This window comes from Nelusetta ayraudi, unplaced genomic scaffold (assembly GCF_046127955.1).
Source record: "Nelusetta ayraudi isolate G7.1 ecotype Tasmania unplaced genomic scaffold, CSIRO-AGI_Nayr_v1 ptg000037l, whole genome shotgun sequence".
Classification (NCBI taxonomy): Eukaryota; Metazoa; Chordata; class Actinopteri; order Tetraodontiformes; family Monacanthidae; genus Nelusetta; species Nelusetta ayraudi.
Genome location: NW_027466087.1, coordinates 1,056,208 through 1,081,213, shown reverse-complemented (window position 1 = coordinate 1,081,213; position 25,006 = coordinate 1,056,208). Strand labels below are relative to the sequence as shown.

The following is a 25,006-nucleotide window of genomic DNA, read 5'->3' as shown; positions in this document are numbered from 1 at the left end:
CTGATTTGAGGGCATGATAGTCAGTTTCATTTGGCAGACTTTGGTTTTAAAAGTGTAACTTGAAACCATGAGAAAACAAAAGCCAAACAGAAGAGTGGAGATGCAGGTTGGAACACGATTTGTGTTTTGTCCACTTATTGAGAAGAGAGTTTGCCTTTTACTGAATGAATGAAACGCTCCCAAATGCCACCTTGACCAATTCCCGAGGGTGCTTAGGACGCTGAAAATGTGCCCTCGGAAATACGCACTACTTTTGGCCGATTCCAAGGATACACCGCTACTATCCTTCGCGCACTTGGGTATCCCATGATGCTTTGCGTGCTGCTGCAAAGCATCGTGGGATCCTGGGAAGTCAGCTGAAATTAGCAGCATGTACTGGTTAAGACACGACATATAAACCTAAATATTGAAGTTTCACAGAAAGTATCCAGTTTTTAACGTAGGATTTTATTTATTTGATCATCCAACAGCATCGTTAGATGGCGAACCAATGGTTAGCTTGATGCTATAAAAACGTCACTTCCGGGGTTGGCCAGCCGGAGGGAACGGCGGTGACAAAACGAGGAAATACGCCGAAGGCTAGACCGTCCCGTGTGGTTACCGAGGAGGCGGGGTTTGGTCCGTCCTTCTAGGCTGGGAAGTCTAAGAACGCTTCCTTCAGACGGAGGACACTTGGCCTCAAGGGTGCAGAACCTGAATTGAGACACAGCCTACGTGCCACCTCCAGGTGCACAGCACAACTGGTCAGGCAGGTGAAAATCACTCCATACCTTTTGTGAAGGCTTCTTCCTCTTTTGACCTCCAGGGGGCCGAAATAATCCACTCCAACATCTGTAAAAGGAGCCTTGTCTGGCAACATCCTTTCCTCAGGGAGGTCTGCCATCTTCTGCTGTCCAAGTTTTCCTCTGTAACGTCTGCAGACTGTGAATTCTGTAACTGTCGTTCTTGCAGCAGTGGAGTTGGCATCAATTATCCAATATTTCTGTCGAAGCCTGTGCAACGACCTCCAACTCCAAGAAGGCCACCATCTAGTACAGGATCCAACTCCTAGAGTGCACTGTCCTTGGCAATGTTGTTTGAGCCACGTGTCAGTGAGGCAATTTAATTTTTAAATCTGTGTTTCTGAACGAAACAAACTATTGCCTTTTCTGCCTGATCATAACTTTCTGTAGTCAAGATCTTCCCTCCAAGTGTGGCTTTGAAACACCGAAGCTTCTGATTGAGATAATTTGTTGCTGCAGTTTCTTTGTAACTTTCAGTGGCTTTAAGTTCCTTTCTCTTTTGGCTAAAGGAGCAAAGGAACATTTTTAAGCTCAAGGAACCAGGCAACAGATGAATGAGGCGAGTTGTGGGATCTTCTGGTTGCTTGACAATTGCATACACTGCTGAACTTCTTTTCATTTCTGGGTCGTGTTGAGGGAAGATGCCTCCTTTCCCTGGTTCCCTCCCGCATTCGTTGATCGCAATGACGGAGACGAGGCCAACAGTCAAAGTTAACAATTTAATAAAAGTTCAGTATTAAGCCACAATTGAATAAATGATGCGCAGCGCTCCGAGCGTTCTCTTCTCCCTCCGGATCGAGAAGCGCGCCCCCTCCTTCAAAGGTGTCGTCCTTTATCCTCCTTCTGCCAGCGGGGGCATGACCGGGGTCCTCCTAGCGCCGACTTCTATTCTCACACGTAAGGCTATGGCAGTGGCTCTCATAACATACTCAGCGGCTGCATGATAGTAAGCAGTAAGTTCAAGATATTAATGTCCCACAAAGTTTTCCCACTAGCACTAAGTTTCAGAAAATAAGTAAATTTCCCACACTGCAGAAGACAAGGACATTTGACAGTCTTTTGGCTTTCTCTGCACCTCTTGTTCCCCCTCATTTATACAACACGGAACTGTGCAATTTGTTGTTATATATTACAATATACAGCTGACTTGAAAACTGAGAGAAAAAGATTTAAAAAAAAAAAAAAAAAGCACTTCTATTTAACGCAATCTCCCAAACTGTTATGGACGGGTGAACAGTGACACCTACTGGACAAAGTGGCAATGAATATGTGGGGAAAAAACAAAACAAAACAGCAAAAACACCTTCACTCAACGAAGGAAACGTACCTGCAGAAGACAATAAAGGACATTTGACAGTCTTCTGGCTTTCTCTGCACCTCTTGTTCCCCTCAACGAGCAAAACAACAATATTGAAAAAAAAAGGTGGCAAGTCGGCCATGTTGTCTCTGCTGCGCTAGCCGCATAGCAGCCTGCCACAGCACAATCGGTGCAAAGGGAAAATTGTCAATAAAAACTAAAATTAATAATTAAAACTCACATAAAACAAACGTGCAACAGTAGCGGTATTTACACGAGACTGGTGCACTCCAACTGACGGAAAATAACTATAAATCGCAGCAGCATCCTTTAACATGACTTACCCTCATTTATACAACGTGGAACTGTGAGCATGAGACTGTATTTGTTTTATTGCTTTTATTGTTTTACTGTTGGTTTTTATGCTTTTATGTTTTTATGTACAGCACTTTGTGTCAGCTGTGGTTGTGTTTAAAGTGCATTATAAATAAAGTTTAGTTGAGTTGAGTCACCTGAACTTTCCATCACCTGTGGTGGGACCCGACTAACACCTGGAGGAAACAAACAGCTGCTGTGGAAACAGAGCTGCAGCAGGACTGGAGTCAGCTACCCCCTAGTGGAGCAGACTGTTACTGCAGCACTCATCTGCCGTTCTGTGTGTGTGTGTGTGTGTGTGTGTGTGTGTGTCTGTGTGTGTGTGTGTGTGTCAGAGGGTGAGTGTGTGTGTGCGTGTGTTTGGCATCATCCTCCTTCATGCCAGAGAAATATCAGCTGTTTCCCACATTGACTGATGTGCTTTTGAAACTTTGATCTTGTCTTCATGGTGTGGACTTTCTAAATGTCTGTGGTGAATACATGGAGATCTTGACAGAAGAGAAATCTACTAACAAGCAGAGACTTTATCTGGATTTTCTTTTTGCTTTATTGCTTCAATTCAACAGTTGATCATTGACTTGACATTGTTGTGCAGTATAGACTGATGGCATATTTCATGACTTATTGATTGACTATTGTCACATTGAGCCAACAAGCAGAGACTTTATCTGGATTGTCTTGTTGCTTTATTGCTTCAATTCAACACTTGATCATTGACTTGACATTGTTGTGCAATATAGACTGATGGCATATTTCATGACTTATTGATTGACTATTGTCACATTGAGCCAACAAGCAGAATCAAAAGACAAAATTCTCTCACAATATTTACATGCATTCATCTGATTGTTGACAAACGGATCAACAGCCAGAAGGTTGATCAGATGGATGAGTTGTTGAAAGGTCAAAGGTCAGGGTGGAAAGGTCCAGAGTGGAAACAGACCTCAGCTGTGTTTCCACAGTAATAAAGTTGTCATGTGGACTAATGACACATTATTAATCTGTGGGATGAATGGGCTGCAGAGGAAGAGAAACAACGTGGCACAAACAGCCAGCAGCCGTGGAGACAAACATCAGGTGGACAACAGTCACCAGGAGCACCAACCGGAAGTGGCGTCCAGGCCCCGCCCACCGTGTGATTGACAGCCGGAGACGCTGGGCAACAAACGTGAAGACAGATGAAGAATCAAAGGTGAGAATTCAGCTTAGAGTCTCTCTGACGACTTCATTCACACTTTCATCAACTCAGCTGAAGAATTTAAACCAACAATACGAAGTCCAACATGTAGTGGCTGAGTGAAGGAGGTCTGGACTCTGTGGAGGAGCTCCATGGTTCCAGAGACGCTGTAGAAGGACAGAAGACCTGCTCTGTGGTCCAGGTACACTCCCACTCTGGAGGATTGAGGACCTGAGACGTAAGTCCTGATGTTGTTGTGACGAAACACATATACACCTGGGTAACAATATAAACTCCAGGATTTGTCATTGGATCCAAATAAACTTCCATTTGACCCTCCTGCTCTGCTGATGTTCCTGTAGGCCACTGCTACACCAACCCCCCCTCTCCACTCCACCTCCCAGTAACATCGTCCAGTCAGACCTTCTCTACTCAGGACCTGCTCCCTGTCAGTGAATCTGTCTGGATGATCACAATAAGACTGAACTTCCTCCATGAATGTCACTTTTCTGTTCTCCTCAGATAATAACAGATGTTTGTTCACTGTGTTTGGATCCAGAGTGATTTGAGGTGAACATCTGAGGAAGTCCTCTCTGCTCCTGGGTTCTGGTACCTTCAGTAGAACATCAACGTTGCTCACTGTCCATGAGATGTTTGTCTGAGTCTCCATCAGAACTTGTTGTATTTCATCTCTCAGCTTGGTCACAGCTGCTGCCACGTCCTCAAAGTATCTCAGAGGACGGATCTCCTGGCTGGAGGAGTCTGGAGACGGACTGAGTGCTGGCAGTGAGGAGAAGCTGTGGAGAAACTGGCTATGGTCCAGTGTGTGTGAGATCTTCTCCAGCTCAGCGTCTCTCCTCTTCAGCTCCATCATCTCCTGCTCCAGCTTCTTCTCAAGCTCTTTGACTCCACTCACTGCTGCCCCCTGTGTGGATCTGACCTGCTGCTGCACCTCAGAGCGTCTTTTCTCCAGCAGACGGATCATCTGGGTGAGGATCTTCTCACTGTCCTTCACTGCTTTATCAGCAGAGCCGTTGATGGACTCCACCTCCTTCTGAAGCACCTTCAGGTCTTCCTCTGTGTGCTGGATCTTCTGCTGGATCTTCTGCCTGGTCTCCTCCAGCTCTCTCTGCCTCTCAGTCCTCTCCGTTGCTGCTGCCACTGTGTCGTGACCTTTATGATCATCCACACAGCATAAACCACAGATGATCTTCTGATCAGTGCGGCAGAATATCTTCATCACCTCATCGTGACGAGGGCAGATGTTCTCCTGGAGCTGCTGGCTGGGTTCCACCAGCTTGTGTCTCTGTAAGGGAGGAACATCACGATGACGCTGGAGGTGAGAGTCACAGTAGGAGGCCCGACAGACCAGACAGGACTTGAGGGCCTTCAGTTTCCTCCCAGTGCAGACATCACAGGCCACATCTCCTGCTCCAGCATAGCAGTGATCAGCAGGAGCATCTTGGAGTCCAGTCTTCTCCAGGGTCTCCACTAGAGCTGCTAACATGGTGTTCTTCTCCAGGACAGGCCTTGGTGTGAAGGTCCTCCTACACTGAGGGCAGCTGTAGACTCTCCTCTCCTCCTCTGCATCCCAGTGGTGTTGGAGACACTTCCTGCAGTAGCTGTGTCCACAGGAAGTGGTCACTGGATCCTTGAGAAGATCCAGACAGAGTGAACAAGAGAAGGTTTGTGGGTCCAGCTGAGCTGCTGCCTGAGCCATTTCACCTCTGAGAGACACTCACTGACTGACTGGCTGACTGACTGGCTGACTAACTGACTGACTGACTGACTGGCTTTCATTTCCTGAGAAACGAAACCAGTTTGACTTGAGGGGGAGGAAACAACCAGTCAGGGCTGTAATTGGCTGCAGGGAGCACAGGGGGCGGGGATTCTAACCTCCTGACTCATTCCGGGAAGAGGAGTGTCGGGGTGTGTGTGTGTGTGTGTGTGTGTGTGTGTGTGTGTGTGTGTGTGTTCAGAATGCTCTGATGGCGTTACTGATATGGAGGATCGCTACCAAATCCATGGTCTTGTACTCTACTCATACTCGTACAATATGTACTGACACCACCACACCGATGCCAGTTTATGGCTGTTCACGCTAAACTGACTGCAACACGCCAGCAGCAAGGAGTCAAGTCAGCCGTGTGGAAACATTTTCATGTGGGCGACAACAACAAAGCCAGATGCCAACTATGTTGAACAATCACTGTGTAGTGCCACATCTGGACCTAATGTTTTTCACCAGGACAATTGGAATTTATTGCAGCATGGCCTTCCGGTGAACCACGTTTGGAGGAACTAAAGGTGGTACCTGATTGGCTGTGATGTATATATACATATATATATATATATATATATATATATATGTATATATATGTATATATATATATATATGTATATATATATATATATATATATATATATATATATATATACATATATATATATATGTATATATATATATATATATATATATATATATATATATGTATATATGAACTTTTCTTTATTACAAAAGTGCAATGCAAAGTATCTGAACTTTAAATACAAAAAAAAATGTTAACCTGAGTAAATAGAATAGTTCAGGTCAAATCAAAAGAAAAAAATGCCACAATATATCATATGAAACATTTAAATGGTGGAAATAAAATAGTGGAAATAAATATTGTCAGATAGTCGGTGGTGCAGTGGTTAGCGCTGCCGCCTCACAGCAAGAAGGTCGTGGGTTTGATTCCGGGGCCTGGCCCTGGGACCTTTCTGTGTGGAGTTTGCATGTTCTCCCTGTGTCTGCATGGGTTCTCTCCGGGTTCTCCGGCTTCCTCCCACACTCCAAAAACATGCATGTGAGGTCAATTGAACGTTCTAAATTGTCCGTAGGTGTGCATGTGAGTGTGAATGGTTGTTTGTCTCTATGTGGCCCTGCGATGAACTGGCGACTTGTCCAGGGTGTCACCCTGCCTTCGCCCTAAGACAGCTGGGATAGGCTCCAGCAGACCCCCGTGACCCTGAATAGGAATAAGCGGGTATAGAAGATGAATGAATGAATGAAATATTGTCAGATGAAATAAAAAATGTATAGCTTTTCATACAAGCAATTTATTAGGATTATTATCATTAGGCTATTATTATTATTCTTTGACTGTCAGTCTGCCTGCCTTCATTGGATTCATCATGGCTTAATTGTTACCTTAGTTAGCTGTGTTAGCCCCTACAGCAGACCTGGGCAAAGTACGGCCCGCGGGCCACATCTGGCCCGCTTTGTGTCCCTTTCCAGCCCGCGTGAGGCAGTCATAAATTACGCGATCTGCCGGTCGATCGCGAAGGTAGTTTGCCTGCATCGCATGGAGAGACAGAGTCGCGAAGATACTTCCGCAGGTCCGCGGGACTTCGGCGCTATTTCCCACCATAACTCCTCTTCGTGTTGTCTGCACAAGCAAGTTTTTGGCAAGTTTGCAAACTGTAACCAAAAGTGTGACGTGACCAGTATCGCTTGTCGCGCGGTACGTGTTCAGGTGCAGGCTGAAGGCAGATGGGGCGGGGTCCTACAAGGGGGGTCTGCTGCTGCGGTGTCATGTCATTGCAAATTGCGCATTGTTGTCGTTGCTGTGGTGTACATTTTGGCAGCCCTAGGGGGCCCCCCTAGGGGCCGGGGCCCCAAGCAACTCCCTGGCTTGCCTGTCCGCAAGCGCCGCCCCTGCTGCTGTGCTTAGAGCATGAAATAAGAAAAGCACAGATTAATACAGAAAGTGTGAGAGTAGTTTTTTTCATATTGAAAAAGCATATGATATGTTATGGAAAGAAGGGCTGCTAATGAAACTTTTTAAAATGGGGGTAAGAAGGAAGATGGAGCAATGGATAAAAAATGTTCTACAAGTTAGAAAGGTGAAAGATACATCTTGCGGATGCGCTGGGGCACATCATCAGTGATGTTGTATCCCGGGATCATCGGGGGTTTTGGGTATTTCAACATCAGACCCCCTCAGCCCAGGCGACCCGGCCAGGGTGATCAATCCCCGGCCTGCGTCCCAGCAGCGCTTGCCCACGTTTCTGCCCTCTTTATCCAAAGCCATCTTGTGGCTTTCTCTGCGGCTTCAGTTGCAGATCTGATTGCCTTCCGTTTCGCCTCCCCGACGAGTCCTAGCTGTGTGAACACTCTGCAGAGTGAACGCCCTTGCGAAACCCCAGCAGCCCACCTTCAGAGGCTCACAGATTGTTTTCCAGCCTTTCCTCCTGCACTCTTCCACCAGCTCCTGGTACTTGGCACGCTTCCTCTCATTGGCCTCATCCATGCGTTCTTCCCATGGCACAGTGAGCTCCAGAATGATCAGCTGCTTGGTGATATCGGAGACAATGATCATATCTGGGCGAAGCCTGGTTGATGTTATCCTGGGAGGGAACTTCCTCTGTCTGCCCAGGTCCACTTCCAGTTGCCAGTCGTTAGCGGAGGTGAGGAGGCCAGACTTTGTCTGTGGTGGTCTGTTGGGCTTCTCTCCAGCTCTGTGGAATGTTATGGCTTGTGGTCTGTGTTGGCCTTTGCTGGTGTTGATGGTGGAGGCGATGCTGTCAGCAACTGCCCGAAGCACCTGGTCGTGGCGCCAGCGATAGCGCCCGTCTCCAAGGGCTTTTGGGCAGCTGCTGAGTAGGTGTTCCAGGGAGCCCCGTCCTGAACAGCGGGGACAAGATGGTGTCTCCGTTTTGCCCCAGACGTGGAGGTTTGCTGGGCTTGGAAGGACATCATAAACAGCCTGGACTAAAAACCTGGTGCGATGGAAGTCTGCTTTCCAGATGTTGGACCAGGTGATTTTCCGTTGCAGAACATTCTCCCATTTAGTCCATGCTCCTTGTTGCACCATTCCCACCATCCTGCTGGCTTGTCCTTCCTCCACGCCTGCCCGCACTTCCTCCTGGATCAGATGTTGGCGCTCCTTGCCTTGGGCCTTATCAACCCTGGTCGACGGGAAGTAGCCAATGCCTGCATGCCCTGTCGCAATGGACCCCACCAGTTCTTTCTGCCTCAGTCAAGACTCAGCCACGACCAGGGCTTTGCCTGCACTCCATTTCCTGCCTGTTCGCAACTGGATACCAGCTGATGCCACCTTTGGATCTCTGGATTCTCTGTACTGCAATGCTTCCCGTGTTCTGGACACCATGAAAGATACAAGTTAGAGCAGGAAATGAGTACTCAGAAAGTGTTAGGCTGGAGAATGGAACGCCACAAGGGAGGATTGTGAGTCCATTATTATTCTCAGTCATGATTAATGAAGTATTTTCACAAGTGCAACAGGGGATGGGCTGTTCTTTGTTTGCAGATGATGGGCTACAAAAAATGCCAGAAGCTATTTTAAAAGTAGAGAAATGGGCCAATAGCTGGGCATTGAGATTTTCAGTTGATAAAAGCAAAGCAATGATTTTTACAAGGAAAAGAATTGGGAAGGAGGTTCAGTTCAAATGATATCATCAGGGTTTGGAGAAGGTGCAGCACTTTAAACTACTGGGGATATGGTTTGATGAAAGACACAGGTCACAGACAGGCCTTTTACACATTAGAGAACTATTTTATATGTGGAAAAGTGGCATAATATGGGACCTTTAAATATACGTTCTTTTCTGTCTGTTTTTCTTGCTGTTTCCAAGTGAACTGCATCACAATATATTGTAAATTGCATATTGTGATGTATATTCAGAGATAATCAACAGCGAGTCAATCCCTCACAATTCCGTGTTGTATGTACGAGGGGAACAAGAGGTGCAGGGAGACAGGCCAGAAGACTGTTAACATGTGTTTTATTGTCTTCTGCAGTAAATAAAAGATGGAAACATAGTCCCTGGGTCATCCCTGAGACCAGTCAACACACACAACCGTTAGATTGGGAAGGACTAGTTGAGGCATACCGACGAGTGTTCATTGCTAAAATGCGCAGAGACCTCCGCTCTGTCCAGGTTGAGCTCGATCAGCGACAGATTGTCCAGTGACTTGACACTGCTGGTAAAAATACATGGAGGCTACTGACATCTGGTGGCAGGGAGAAAACATTACAATACAAAGTGCCATGATGTAAAATGTATTACAAAAATCTCCAACTTGCCGGTGAACTGGACAGAAATTAGGGGAAAGTCTCACTCAGCCTCTTTTGCATGTGTATATTAGAAATGTATAGGGTCTGGTGATTTTAATGTAACAGGTACAACCTGGCTATGAATGTGACAATGTTACTAGCAGGTGGATCCTATTTGTGGTGTGGTTAACAGTGTTTTCAGGGGGCGTTGTAACAGAAACACTGCCTCTGTATCCTTAATCCAGCCCTGCCACGAGGCCACAGCCCACTTTTGGCTCGCAACCCTCCAGTTGAGAAACACTGAGATAAGCACTGATCAGTGTTGGACAACCTAAACAGGAATAATATTTTCATTTCCAATTAATCGCAGAAATATGCAGCATTTTTTCCACTGCATTAGACTGTGAAATAATTTAACAGTGTATTCACACTCACTTTTTCCTCTCCACCTGAACTACCCATTATGTGCACTGATACGATACTGCTGCAGTCTTTGTGTGTCCCTGGCAGGTGATGACCACGACACTGGGAGCCGGAGGAGGTGCCATCGCTTCATCTTTGCTGCCAGCTTTAGCCACAGATCATGTGCAATTTTGGACTCTTGCCCTCTCAAACAGCAGCTATACCACCCCACCACTTAACATTCAAGCCTATTTCAATTTTAGAATAGTTGATGTATAAGACACATCTATTCATATCTACGTGTTTATATTGATATACCTCATATACTTATGTGTATGTCTGTATTTTTATATTTGAATTATATATATATATCACATTGTACACACACATATATATACATGTATGTATATATATATGCATATATATATAAAATATATATATATATACAGCGCCTTGCAAAAGTATTCACCCCCCTTTGCTTTTATCTATTTTGTTCGATTTAAGCCTGTAATTTAAATGTTTTTCATCTGAATATTTCGTGAGATGGATCTGCATAAAGTAATCTAAGTTGGTGAGGTGAAATGAGAAAAAAAATATATAAAAGAATAATTTAAAGAAATAAAACTGTGGAAATTGGCATGTGCATATATTCACCCCCTTTGCTATGAAGCCCCTTAAAAAGTGCTCGTGCAATCCATTACCTTCACAAGTCACAGAATTAGTTCAATGAAGTCCACTTGTGTTCAATCTAAGGCCCTGTTTGCACTTGGTCATTTCATGCGTTTTTTGCTGATCAGATATAAAAAACGCATGAAATGACCAAGTGCAAACAGTCCAAATCCGTTTTGTCATCCGATTCCCGAGGTGGTTTTGGTGATAAAAACGCATTCGTCACGGACGTGCGAACAGAATGCGAGCTCAGTCCACATTAACGACCGCCTACTCCACTCACCTCTCCCGTGTACGTACTTGGTCGGCGCCCCAACTTCTGGCGTCGTCATTATAAAGTTACAAACAAGAAGCCAAAACAAGGGGGGGTGATGCGATCACAAATGGCACGCTCGAGACGCATGTTAACGGCTAAGTGCGAACAGATGCTGCGAGAGCCGTTCTCGTGATCCAATCACGCAAAACAGTTACAAGTGACCAAGTGAAAACAGGGCCAAAGTATCACATGATGTGTCAGTATAAACACACCTTCTCTGAGAGGCCCCAATGGGCTGCAACTCTACTTAGCAAGAAGAATCACATCATGAAGACCAAGGAGCTCTCCAAACAAGTCAGGGACAAATTTATAGAGAGATACAAGTCAGGACTGGGTTACAAAAAAATATCTACATCTTTGATGATCCCCCGGAGCACCATCAAATCTATAATTGCCAAATGGAAACAACACGGGACCACAACAAACCTGCCAAGACAGGGCCGACCACCAAAACTCACAGACAACAAAGAGGACATTGATCAGAGAGGCAACACAGAGATCAAAGGTAACCCTGAAGGAGCTGCAGAGTTCTACAGCAAACACTGGTGTGTCTGTCCATAGAACCACAATATGCCGTACACTCCATAGAGCTGGGCTTTATGGAAGAGTGGCCAGTGAATACCTGTCAGTGTTAAAAATAAGAAGGCACGTTTTGAATTTGCCAAAAAGCATGTGGACAACCCCCTTATTGTATGGCAGAAGGTGATCTGGTCAGATGAGACTAAAATTGAACTTTTTGGCCACAAAGGTAAATGCTATGTCTGGCAGCAACCCAACACTTCCCATCACCCCAAGAACACTGTCCCCACAGTGAAACATGGCGGTGGCAGCATCATGCTATAAGGATGTTTTGCAGCAGCAGGGACGGGGAAATTGGTCCGCTTAGAGGGGAAGATGGATGGTGCTAAATACAGGGACATTCTGGAGAAAAACCTGTTCCAGTCCACCTGTGATTTGTGACTGGGACGGAGGTTCACTTTCCAGCAGGACAATGACCCGAAGCATACTGCTAAAGCTACGCATGAATGGTTTAAGGAGAAGAAGTTAAATGTGCTAGAATGGCCTAGTCAAAGCCCGGACCTCAATCCGATTGAAAATCTCTGGTTTGACTTGAAGACTGCCGTTCACAAGCGGAAACCATCCAACTTGGAGGAGCTGGAGAAGTTTTGCCATGAGGAATGGGCAAAAATCCCAGTTGAAAGATGTCGCAAGCTCATAGAGACCTATCAGAAGAGATTTACAGCAGTAATTGCTGCAAAAGGTGGCTCTAAAAAGTACTGACTTCAGGGGGGTGAATACATATGCACATGCCAATTTCCACTTTTTTATTTCTTTAAATTATTCTTTTTATATATTTTTTTCTCATTTCACTTCACCAACTTAGATTACTTTGTGCATTTCCATCTCACGAAATCTTCAGATGAAAAACATTTAAATTACAGGCTGAAATCTAACAAAATAGAAAAAAGCAAAGGGGGGGGGTGAATACTTTTGCAAGGCGCTGTACATATACATATATATATATATATATATATATATATATATATATATATATATATATATATATATATACATATATATATATATATATATAAAAGAACCTTCAATGATAATGACAGAGCTTTATTTATCGTTTTCTCATCATTAAGATAATACATATAATACATAAGCAGAATATGCACTGATGGAAGAAACAAGAGAATAAATCCCCACCTGTGGATTTCACACAGTAACAGCTGAGCACATGCAGTATTTTAACATGGCAAGTCAAAGTACTCAAAGTACTACGACCCTTCTGTCATTAATATCCAGCTGTTTTTCCCTCCGATGACGTCACACCTCACACCAAATGTCATTTTACATATCAGCTGATTAAAAACACTGATACACAAACGATGCAAAGCGCTGCACTGCTTCACTCAATGGACGTGTGAAGGCCAGAACAAAAGAGGGCGCCAGAGAGCAACAGTATTTGTCCGTGTAAAGTGAGAGTAGTGGAGCGTGTTTTCAGGAGCACAAGGAAGAAATGAAAGAAAGAAAGAAAGACAGAAGAGTGAAGGCAAAATAATTTGGTTTCCAGGAGAGGTAACTGTTTTTAAAAGTTTTTGAGCCCACACGAGCGTCTGAGGGGGATACTGTAGTTTCAGAGAATATTGCAGTATCATCCTGCCTTCTTAGTACTGAACCAAATGAATATGGTGGAAAATAGCAAGTGTCAAAAGAAGAGAAAGAATTGATGGGTGAGATTTCTGGGAGAGTTTTAGCTGTTAAAACCTGCTGGAAGATGATTGACGGGTGGTTTGTCTTTGCAAAATGTTCATTTCACTCTGATATGTTGGTGTAAAGTACTTTAGTAGACTGCAGAGTATATTCTACTTCAGATATCACAGTTGTATGTATTTATTTCATTTTTTTCATGGGTGGGGTCGGACAGGATGCGGTGGGCTCTGGATAGGCATCGGCTATCTGCAAAGTGGCAGATGGCAGATAGCAGAGAGCCTTGATGTCTTTTTGATTCATATAGTTTGACTTCTCTTTGCTTTATATCGTTGCTGTTATGATTAAAATGTCCCCAATGTGGGATTAATAAAGGCTTCTATTGCGTTCTATTTTGTGTTCCTTGCTGTTCTATTCTATGGTTGGAGCGCCCTCTGCTGCATTGGAGGAAGAACTGCAGTAACAGCAGCGGTAAGAGAAACAGCAGCAGTATTAATATAATTTTAATAATAATAAGTCAGAATTTAGAGGAAATATTCCAGTAAAGTATGAATACCTGAAGAATCTACTGAGGTCACTGAGTATTTGTACTTTGAGGTTGACCATCGTTCACTGGGAAACTCCATCAGCTTCAAAACATTTTGAAAAAAATGACAAAATCAAAACACAAACTGAGTTTCATCTGGATGCAGTGAGAGACTGTATGAGCGCCACAAACACAGAGTTAATCCACATCATTAAATGAGTGGTGCAATAGTGACAGGCAGGTAGAATAACATGGTTGGAAGTGACAGGATGACTGTGGCCTCCTGATTGAACTGGACACAGGTGACTTCCTGTGGGGATCATCTCACTCATTGACCTTCATTGAAAAGTGAAAATGCTAATATGACAATAAGAAGTATCAACAATAACAATGTTATGATGCTGGGCGGGGAGGTGGGGGGGCCGGGGGGGTGGGAGTGGTCCCGAATCTGTTTCCAAAAAACAATAAAATCAACTTTGATTCATTAAAACATTGTAAACATATTATCTGTGATTGCAAGTTTATTCTGAAAGTCTTTGTTAACTGATCTGAAGTAGATTTTCTTTTCAAGGTATCTGTTCTTTACTTGAGTATTTATTTCTTGAGACTCCTTTCATTAACACTTTACTGCCACGCGAGGAAAAACAACAGGGCTCAGTATGACGGAATTCCATGAAAGGTTTCACGTCAAAACAAAACTTTCATGAAATAGCGTGAGTTTGATGTAAAAAGTGAAACTTTTACAAATTAACTTGATAGTTTTGTGGAAAATCGTCAACATTTTAATGTTAAAAGGTGAGACTTTCACTAAATAACATGATTATATTACAATGTATGTCAGACTATTCCCATAATATCAATGTGACCCAAGGGCAACGACCTTCTCATCAACCCTCAACCTTCCCCCAAAAACATCACTACACCTCCCATGATGCCTTGCACCAACGCTACACAACGCAGGCTGTTTGTATATTGAGACAGAACCTCTCAAAAACAGAGCAAATTTATTGACAAAACATTGTTTTTGAAGGTGAAACTTTGTCGACAGGTTTTCCTCCAGACACGGCTGCACAAGACGTATTAATGCAACACATTTTATATCAGCTGGTAATGACAGAACAACATCTGCAGCAAACATCTGATGTAGCATCTTCATCATGAGTCGGTTGAATCAGGAGGTCCCTGTCACATTTCTGACAGTCAAAGAAGCACAAAGATGAAAAAAATATCCAATAAGGATGAAGTTGATTTTTAAAACAATCTTCCCAACATGACCAATCGTGTGTTCTCACTAGTTTAAATAACAAAAATAGACAATTACAGTTTACAAATATCAATAACTAAGTTGATATCTGATTGTTTTTGAAGTCAATGATGAAGTTCAGAAAACCTCTGAGGGCTGAAAGATAAATGTTAAGTTTTGATGTGAGTGAGTTTGGTTTTTCATTTTTCTCAAAAAAATGGTTTATAAAAGCAAAAAACAAACAAAAAACAAACATTGTCATTTCTACATGATTGATTGAAGACATTTTTCCATCGTCCATAACTGGTTTCAAATCATTTTCAAACTCGATCAAAGAGTCAAATCCATCATGTTTATGCAATTCTTAATGTACTGGAGCTTGCGGGCCTAAATATTTCACATGTATGCACCTAAACAGTGGATCTAAGTGCCAATAAATCTTAATCTAAATCGAAATATACATCTGAATCTGAATCTGAATCTGATTCCAAAACAGAAAGAAACTCCTTCTCAAACATCACTGAAAAATTTCTCTCACACATCCTGATGTCAGCAGTTTTCTGATCTCCTGCCTTTCCAACACTGAAAAATGGGAAGAGTTTCTCAGTGAAAGTGTCTTCATGAGTGGAGATGTGAGTCTGGTCCACAGCGTCGTAGAAGGAAACCTTCCCCTGGTCAAAGTCCAGCTGGACTCTGAGTCTCTCCACACTCTTCTCCACCGTGACAGTGTCACCAAGACCATCAGTGTATTTTCCATTGATAAACACCAGAGTCCATATTTTGGTGAGGCAGATCTCTCACCCTTCCTGTCAGCTGACTCTTTAGCGACACCTATAGCCCACCGAGGATGATCTCCCACCTCCACCTCCCAGCTGTGTTGTCCTGAGCTGAAACCTTCAGAACCCACAACACTGGGATGTCTAGTGTGTCTCTCTGGATTATCAGGAAGCTGTTGAGGTGTTTCTCCTCTATTTCTCACACTGGTCAGGTCATCAGACAGGTGGAGCCAGAGGTTTGCAGTGTTTGGGTCCAGGATGACTGGACTGAAGTTGACCTGGTCCTTCATCTTCTGCCACACTGAAGGACAGGTTGCCCAGGTGTTTGGCCACGTTGATCAGTGCTCCTGGGAGCAGCTGTGGCAGCTGTGGCTCTGACTGGGAGCACTGGTCTCTGGCTCTGCTCTGAAGGCCTTTATAACTGTTGAGGAAGACCATGGTGTCCTTCTGCTGCAGCTCCTTCTCAACAGCAGTGATGGTGCTGGACAGAGAAGACATCTTCGATACTCAGTGTGCGGACCAAACCTACGCTATGTGTAAAGAAATATGCAAAGAGATGTCCGAATCAATCCTTCGCTGCATAAATGAACGATTTGATGCATTTGAAGCCAAGTTTCATGCGCTTGCAGCTTCACAGGCTGAACTTCAAACTTGTGTGACCAATCAAGAACAAGCGCTGAGCGACCTTGACGTCCGCATGCTAAAATTGGAGGCTAAATGCACTGAGCTAACGAAACACAACGCTCAGCTCCAGACTAAAGTCCTTGACTTGGAAGCTCGCTCCCGGAGACACAATATTAAACTTGTGGGGATACCGGAGGATGAGGAGAAAGGTAGACCCACTGAATTTGTCTCCAAACGAATCCCTAAGTTGCTTGGTGATGAACATTTCCCGCATCCAGTTATGGTGGATCGGGCGCACCGATCCCTCCAGCCGAAGCCGGCTACCGGCACAAGACCGCGTACAATCCTGGCGCGCATCCATCACTTTCAGCAGAAGGAGTTAATTCTACGCCTTGGCAGACAACAGTCCATGGAATACAACGGAGGCAAAGTCCTTATCTTCCCGGACTATACCAGTGAGGTCATGGCTCAATGGCGAGCCTTCAAAAAAGTGCTACAGGCTCTACGCGACAAGGGATTAAAATACAGTTTACGGTACCCGGCCAAGCTTTACGTCTATCCGGGAGAAGATGAAGAGCCCAAGATTTTCGTGGACCCGGAGGAGGCGACTAAGTTCCTGAAGAAGGATAACGTACGGGAAGGAGATTGATCCGCACAGGCAAAACTTTTCTTTTTCTTTTATTATTATCATTATTATTTAACTCACGATTGTGCTAAGGGGATGTTACCATTTGTTCAAAACGGCTATGCTGCTTCCATTTTGAACTGCTGTCATACCCGCACATTTTGAGGTACTGTACTTTATTTATTTTTCTACGCGATGTCATTTGTTATTTTTGTTGACATTAGAATGTTGCAGAGAGGGGGCTAATGGTTTAGTCATTTGCCCAGTAGGTCCCGTTGTGATAATCACGCCTGCCATGCGCCAGGTTTGGGAAGGCGCAAGACGCGTGTGGAGAGGGGAGGGTGTGTGTAGTTATAGCATATGTTTCTTTTCTTTTCTTTTCTTTCCTTTCTTTTCTCCTTGCACGGTCAGTGCTTTATTTTGAAATACTTGGTTATACGGGAAGCATGATATGGATGGGACAATATTTCTTAAGAAAGTTTATGGTTGATGAATAGAGTGGTGAAATTTGTAAGCTTTAATGTGAATGGGCTTAATGGACCAATAAAACGAAAGAGAGTTTTGATGTATTTGAAAAAACTCAAAATAGACATTGCTTTCGTACAGGAAACCCATTTAACACCCCTAGAACATAGAAAATTGAAGAGAGATTGGATAGGGCACGTAATATCATCATCTTTTAACTCTAAAGCCAGGGGAGTGGCCGTCCTAATAAATAAGAACACCCCTGTAACAATTGGAGAAACCATTGTTGATACATTAGGTAGATATGTTGTGGTGAATTGTCAGATTTATTCAGAACCCTGGACCCTCTTGAATTTTTATGCGCCTAATTATGATGATGAGTCATTTATTCAAAATATATTCTTGAAGGTCTCAGGGGGACATAAAAACATTCTAATAGGGGGAGACTTCAATTTCTGCCTGGATCCTCTTCTAGATAAGTCAGCTCTATCAGTAACCAAATCTAAAGCAGGTAAAACCACCATTAACTTCATGAAGGAATTAAACTTAACTGATATGTGGAGGCAGATCCTCAGGCCCGAGACTACTCCTTCTACTCTGGTCGGCATAACTCTTTCACTCGGATTGATCTTTTCTTGTTATCGACACACCTGATTCACAGAGCAATAGAATCTAAATATTTACCTAGAATATTGTCAGATCACTCTCCTTTGACACTGTCAATTTATATGCCTGAAAAAACTTCTAATGTCTATAGGTGGCGTCTCAACCCTACCCTCCTTCAAAAACCAGATTTTTGCAAATTCATAAGGGGACGGATTGAGTTATTTTGCGATACAAACTGTCCTTCTTCCCCCAACAGTTTCATATTATGGGACACACTTAAAGCATTTCTAAGGGGACAAATAATTTCCTATACCAAAGGTGTCAAAAAGAAATACATGGCAGAAATAGAGGAACTGGAAGCAGACATCTTAAAATTGGAAAAAGAGTTTCAACAATCAAAATCTAAAGCTTAGATATAATACACTGCATACTTTTAGAATTGAAAAAAATATCATGAGAAGCAAACAAAGATACTACGAACTGGGAGAAAAGGCACACAAAATTCTATCTTGGCAACTAAAAAAAGAGGAAAGCTCTAGGACAATTAATTCGATTCAGACTAAAACAGGTTTGCTATCATATAACCCTAAATAAATTAATGATACATTTAAACAGTACTATACGCAGTTATACACATCAGAACCTCCAGAAGATATGAATAGTGTTGATGAATTTTTGTCCATGATTGAACTGCCCAAGCTCAGCAAGGAAGATCAAGATAGCCTTGATCGTCCTTTTATACAAACAAAAATTTAAAAAGCTCTTCGCTCATTACAAGCAAACAAATCACCAGGAGAAGATGGGTTCCCTCCAGAATTCTACAGGGAATTTAAGGATTTACTTCTCCCACTTCTTATTGATGTCATCAACTTAGCCTCAGAAACAGGAACACTTCCTGATTCTTTCTCTACAGCGATAATTACTGTCATTCATAAAAAAAAAAAAATAAAGATCCATTGAATTGCTCCACTTACCGGCCAATCTCATTGTTAAACACAGATTATAAATTGATTTCCAAAGCCCTGGCTAACAGGCTTAGTCAATACCTGCCTCAACTAATAAACCCGGACCAAAGTGGTTTTATCTCAAAACGTTCCTCAGCTAATAATCTATGCAGCCTATTTAATATTATTAATTTAACAAAATCTGAAACAGAACCCAGTATAGCTGTGGCTTTCGATGCTGAGAAAGCCTTTGATAGGTTAGAATGGGCATATTTATTTAAAGTGCTTGCCAAATTTGAGTTTGGCCCACTATTTATTAAATGGATCCAAACTCTGTATCATAAACCCCAAGGTAAAATTAGCACCAATGGACAAATTTCGCCTGCATTCCCTCTAGGCAGATCAAGTAGACAGGGATGTCCTTTATCCCCAGCACTTTTTGTTTTAGCAATTGAACCCTTAGCTCAAACAATTACAAATGATCTTGATATAAAAGGTTTCCAGGTTGGTCAGATAACTCATAAAATTAATCTTTTGGCAGATGACATCATTTTGTACTTAAAAGATCCTGGTAACTCTCTCTCCAAACTGCAAACTGTTTTGAATATGTATAGTAATATTGTTGTTTACAAAGTAAATTTGGAAAAAAGTGAAATTATTCCTTGAACGAATTTTGACCACTCTGAACTTCAGCAAACAAGTCTATTTAAATGGCCTACAGATGGTATAAAATATCTTGGTATATTTGTAGACAGCAATCTCAAAAACCTGTATAAACTGAATTATCTCCCACTGCTCAGTAAGATTGAAGAAGACTTGCGTAGATGGACGTTCTTGCCTCTCACCTTGATTGGCAGAATGAATTGTGTTAAGATGAATGTACAACCAAGGTTACAATATTTGTTTGAATCTCTACCTATTCCATTCCCACAATCCTTTTTTCGAACCCTCAATGGATATGTCAGACAATTCTTATGGAACCAAAAAACACCTCGGGTATCCATTGAGAAACTAACGTGGGATCATCGTTCAGGGGGACTTCGATTGCCCAGTTTTAAGAAATACTACTTGGCAGCTCAAATGAGATTCATCTCATCTTTCTTCGAGGGCAGTGAGGCCCCCAACTGGATACAAATTGGTTTGCACCCCTTGAAAGAAAAAACTCCCAGTGACTTCATTTATAAACATAACTCTGCAACTATAAACAAAAAGACAGATAACCCTATATTTAGACATTTAATTAAAATTTGGCACGAGGTCCACAAAAGCCTTGGACTGAAGATGAAATTGTCCCCTAAAACTCCTTTAAAACAGAATTATCTTATACCCATGACTCTTAACAATAAGATCCTAGACCAATGGCATCATAAAGGAATACAACATTTGGAGAACTGTTTCGATACTGGACTTTTCATGACATTTGAACATATGTAGGGGAAATATAACTTGTCCAAGCAAACTTTTTTCTGTTATCTCCAATTAAGATAATTCCTGAGATCTAATTTAGGTTCGGAAATGACTCAGCCTGTTATGAATAATGTGGAAAAGCTTCTTCATGGGAGGAACACACAAAGATTCATTTCTAAGATGTACCACCTGCTGTTGAATGAGAGCCCAAAGTCAGGCTTACATAAGTCCAAGATGAAATGGGAGTCAGATCTGAACATTACAATTAACGAACAACTCTGGGAAGATCTTTGCCAAAATAGGTTGTTAAATATCATCAATGCCCGATATAGATTGATTAACTATAACATTTTACATCAATTATACCTCACCCCAGAAAAATTACATTCATTTAAATCTGATGTGTCAGATAGGTGCTTTAGATGTGACATTGAAGTGGGTTGCTTTTTACATTGTACTTGGTTGTGTATTAAAGTGAAACCTTTCTGGCATGATGTCTGCTCTACTTTAACCAAAATCACTGGAGTTGAAGTTCCAGTCAATCCTGAACTGTGCCTATTGGGAAACTTGGCAAATATTTGTGGCTCACTAGACAAAACGCAGCTCAAATTTATGGGAATGTCTTTAAGTGTAGCAAAGAAATGTATCATGATGTCTTGGAAATCTGACTCCCCCCTTTTCATTGATAGATGGTTGCTTGAAATGAATAGTTGCATACCCCTGGAAAAAATCACATACTGCCTCAGAAATCAGTACAACACTTTTTTGAAAATATGGCAACCGTATCTGCACTATAATCATTTATCTGTTATACCACGTGTCTAAATCGGTAATAATGTCATACACTGACCTGTTTGTATTTTATTTTATTTTATTTTATTTTATTTTATTTCATTTATTTATTTATTTATTTATTTATTTATTTATTTTTTTTGGGGGGGGGTGGAGTGACAGGTTTCTTGATTAGTTTGTGCCTATATACTGCTGGTATATTGACTTTTTTGTTTCTTTGTGTGATAAATGTAAAAACTGAAAATAAAATATTCCAAAAAAAAGAGAAGACATCTTCTCCTGAATCTCCTCCATCTCTCTGATCACAGTCTTCCTCTTCTGCTCCTCTTCCTCCCTCAGAGCTGCCAGTCTGGACTCCTCTTCCTCTCTCAGGAAGAGGCGGAGCTTGTCAAACTCTGCTCTGATCTGCTTGTCTGTGGACGACGCCTGCTTCTCCAAGTGTTGAATCACTTGTTTGAATTTTAACTCAACTTCTCCGTATTTCTTCTTCTTGTCCTTTAAAGCTGTGAAGTTGGACTTCAGCTGCTCCTTCAGTCCTGGGACTGCTTCTTCCACAGGAACCACCTTGTGACCCTGGTGGAGAGAAAACTCACACACAGGGCACAGAGCTTTCTGCTCATCCTCACAGAACATTATGGACTCTGCTTTGTGTTTACACAGCAGCTCCACCTTCACTGCTTCCACTGTCTCAGACGATCCAGACTGCTGGCTGTCAGCCAACGACTCAACCAGTTGCTTCAGGGCAAAGTCTGGATGCAGACTATCCTTTGAGGAGTTTCTTTTACATACGGGACAGTTTTTGCTTTCATTCTTCTCCCAGAAGGTCTGCAGACACTTGGAGCAGAAGCTGTGGTTGCAGGTCAGAGTCACTGGGTCTTTGAAAGTCTCTAAACAAACTGAACAGTTGAGTAGACTTTCTACACAAGCTAATTTCTCTGCCATTTGAGCAGATATTCCTCCCAGCCAGATGCATTGAAATATTTATTTCCAGTTGGGAAAGTCAGACTCACCGACTCAGTCTGTGTCCTGTGGAACTGCAGATAAAAAACCTCCAATTGTTTTGCTCAAAGCAGATACTCTGCAATGCCAGCTAATGGTGTCCCAGCTCCTTGTAACAAGACGTTGATGACCTTGTTGGTGCTTTATTAAGGTGACAGTCCTCTTGACTGTCTGAGGCTCCTTATATTCTGTGGAAAACAAGTAAACAAGCAATATTTTATACCCCCATCCATCCATAAATAAAATTTATTTGGTTTTCCTCCCTTTAGAAAGGTTCTCACATTTTCATAAGAATCTCCATACATCAATAAGGGTCCCAGTGCTCCCAGTTAGCTGCCATCTTGCACCAGCATATTTCTAAGGAAGCCTGGTGTGGACAATCCAGCTGCCTTTCCTATGTAAATATACATTTGTAGCCACACATCTGCAATATAAAAAGTCCACACTGTTTGACCTCCGCTGAATAATTAACTGCAGTCAAGGTCATTCAAAGTCATTGCACCTGGAATATTTGCTTTCTTTGGAATGACAGTCAGTGTGACCTTTAACCTTAAATGGCAGTAAGGCCAAAGTGTTGCATTGGGCCGATTGGGACACAACTGAGTGTAATGGGTGTGTCTCTTGTGATGTTGTAAACATGCCCGTTAACTTGTGTATCTTGCGTTGTGTTCATGGAGACATGGACTCAGATTGCAGTGTTTGCTGCCACTTTATTCCTGGCTTTCATTGAACGCAGCACAGAGTGTATGAAGAGACAAATGAACGCAGACTGTGATGCCAGAACGACGCTGAAGTTGGCGCCACATTCGCCGCGGTGCTACTCAAGTTTCGATTCCACCTTAAAAAATAGTTCCGCGATTTGACCACTAGATGGCAGTGCTTATTCCAACACTGTTCAATATAAAAAATAAATAAATCATTATGTCTATGTTGACGAGGATTTCTGACTAAATTATTATTATCATTGGAAAGCCTGGGAGCTCTGCTTTCACAATCAGTTGACATAGTCCACAATCCACCTGAAAAACTGAAAAATATAATATCAATGGCAAAGTTGTCAAATTTGGAGTCCCCCCAAAAGGTCAAAAATGATTTCCTATATTGTATGTCAACTGATTGTGATAGTAGAGCTCCCAGGCTGTACGATGATACCTCACATTTCAATTTCTACTGTATAATTTTGGAAAAAATCCACCTCAACATAGACATAATGATCCACTGAATGTTATATGTTGAAAAGTGTTGGGATAGGCACAGCCATCTAGCGGTCAAATTGAGAATTTTTCTTTTAAGGTGGAATCGAAACCTAAGAAGCACCGCTGCGAATGTGGCGCCAACTTCAGCGTCGTCAATTCAATAAAATATTCTTCAAAGTTATTTATAAAACAGAACCAATACATATAACTATGAATCTCAATACCTGTATGAAGAGACAAATGAACGCAGACTGTGATGCGTACACATACACACACATGAGAAAAAGCTCCAGAAAGAAAAATGTACTAGCGATCAAAATAACGAGGCACGTCTGCAACATTCTCCACACGAAAAACACACCCCGGACATTTCACAGTCTTCATTTATCACGCCTACATATATATTTATAAACCCGTAACAGGTTCACTAAAACCAAGTAGAACCGGAAAGGAGAAATGGAAACCGCCCTGCTCTCAGTGGGCGCAGCACAGACTGACAGCGTCCAAACTCTCTGACTGGAGCCCTGTTCCAAAAAGAATTTCCCTTGGGATAAATAAAGTATTTCTGATTCTGATTCTGATTCTGATTCTGATGAGCTTTATTGAACATCTTGAAAAGAGCAGAACCACACAACCACAGCTCGCTGTAATATACAGATAAAAACTACATCATATGCAGTAATACAGGATTGTGATGATATGTTTTCTGACAGTACTTGCAGCCGATCATTTGCAAACCTCTGAGGTTTTTAAAGAGCTTTATTTATTGTTTTCTCATCATTAAGTTAATACATATAATACATAAGCAGAATATGCACTGATGGAAGAAACAAGAGAATAAATCCCCACCTGTGGATTTCACACAGTAACAGCTGAGCACATGCAGTATTTTAACATGGCAAGTCAAAGTACTCAAAGTACTACGACCCTTCTGTCATTAATATCCAGCTGTTTTTCCCTCTGATGACGTCATACCTCACACCAAATGTCATTTTACATATCAGCTGATTAAAAACACTGATACACAAACGATGCAAAGCGCTGCACTGCTTCACTCAATGGACGCGTGAAGGCCAGAACAACAGAGGGCGCCAGAGAGCAACAGTATTTGTCCTTGTAAAGTGAGATGTATAGATTGTATGTATTTATTTCATTTCTAGTAAACCTTAAACCAGATTAAACAGCAGTTGTGAGTCCCAGAGTTGAAAGTGGAACACAGACAATGAAACAACCTTGAATAATAATCATGATATTGACGATGATAACGATGATGATGAATGTCGTTCAGATATGAATTTTTTTTTTTTGTTTATTTTATGTCCCTTTGAGGACCTTCCTCTAGGTGGGTGGAGGTCCTTGGTAGCAGCATGATGTTGAAGGAGCGCGCGAAGTTGTTGTGGCAGGAGCAGCTGTGTGCTTGGTCTATGAAGGGCAGCAGCAGCAGCAGCAGCAACGCCAGCAGGAGGAGCCAGAGAGGCAGCGCCAGCGGACTACTTGATAGTTTTGTGT

The 25,006-nt window shown here is 42.4% G+C and overlaps 1 protein-coding gene, 2 long non-coding RNA genes and 1 pseudogene across 3 annotated transcripts in view; 1 reads left to right on the top strand and 3 right to left on the bottom strand.

The window, feature by feature from the left end:
* The window catches only part of LOC142892575 (uncharacterized), an 80,765-nt gene extending 65,410 nt beyond the window's left edge, over positions 1-15,355 (bottom strand). Inside the window, exon 1 of the long non-coding RNA XR_012927456.1 lies at positions 14,744-15,355. This is a non-coding gene — a long non-coding RNA (uncharacterized LOC142892575). The remainder of the gene's footprint in view (positions 1-14,743) is intronic.
* Positions 3,118-5,351, bottom strand: LOC142892585 (tripartite motif-containing protein 16-like). Its single transcript, XM_076032789.1, has one exon. The coding sequence runs from the start codon at positions 5,349-5,351 to the stop codon at positions 3,684-3,686; it is 1,668 nt and encodes a 555-aa protein (XP_075888904.1). The 3' UTR covers positions 3,118-3,683.
* Positions 6,234-6,935, top strand: LOC142892596 (uncharacterized). The gene is made up of 2 exons (XR_012927465.1): positions 6,234-6,309; positions 6,694-6,935. It is a non-coding gene; the product is annotated as an uncharacterized LOC142892596 (long non-coding RNA).
* A 148-nt stretch (positions 15,356-15,503) lies between the features above and the next one.
* On the bottom strand, positions 15,504-16,337 carry LOC142892594 (zinc-binding protein A33-like; annotated as a pseudogene).
* Between the last annotated feature and the right edge of the window lie 8,669 nt (positions 16,338-25,006).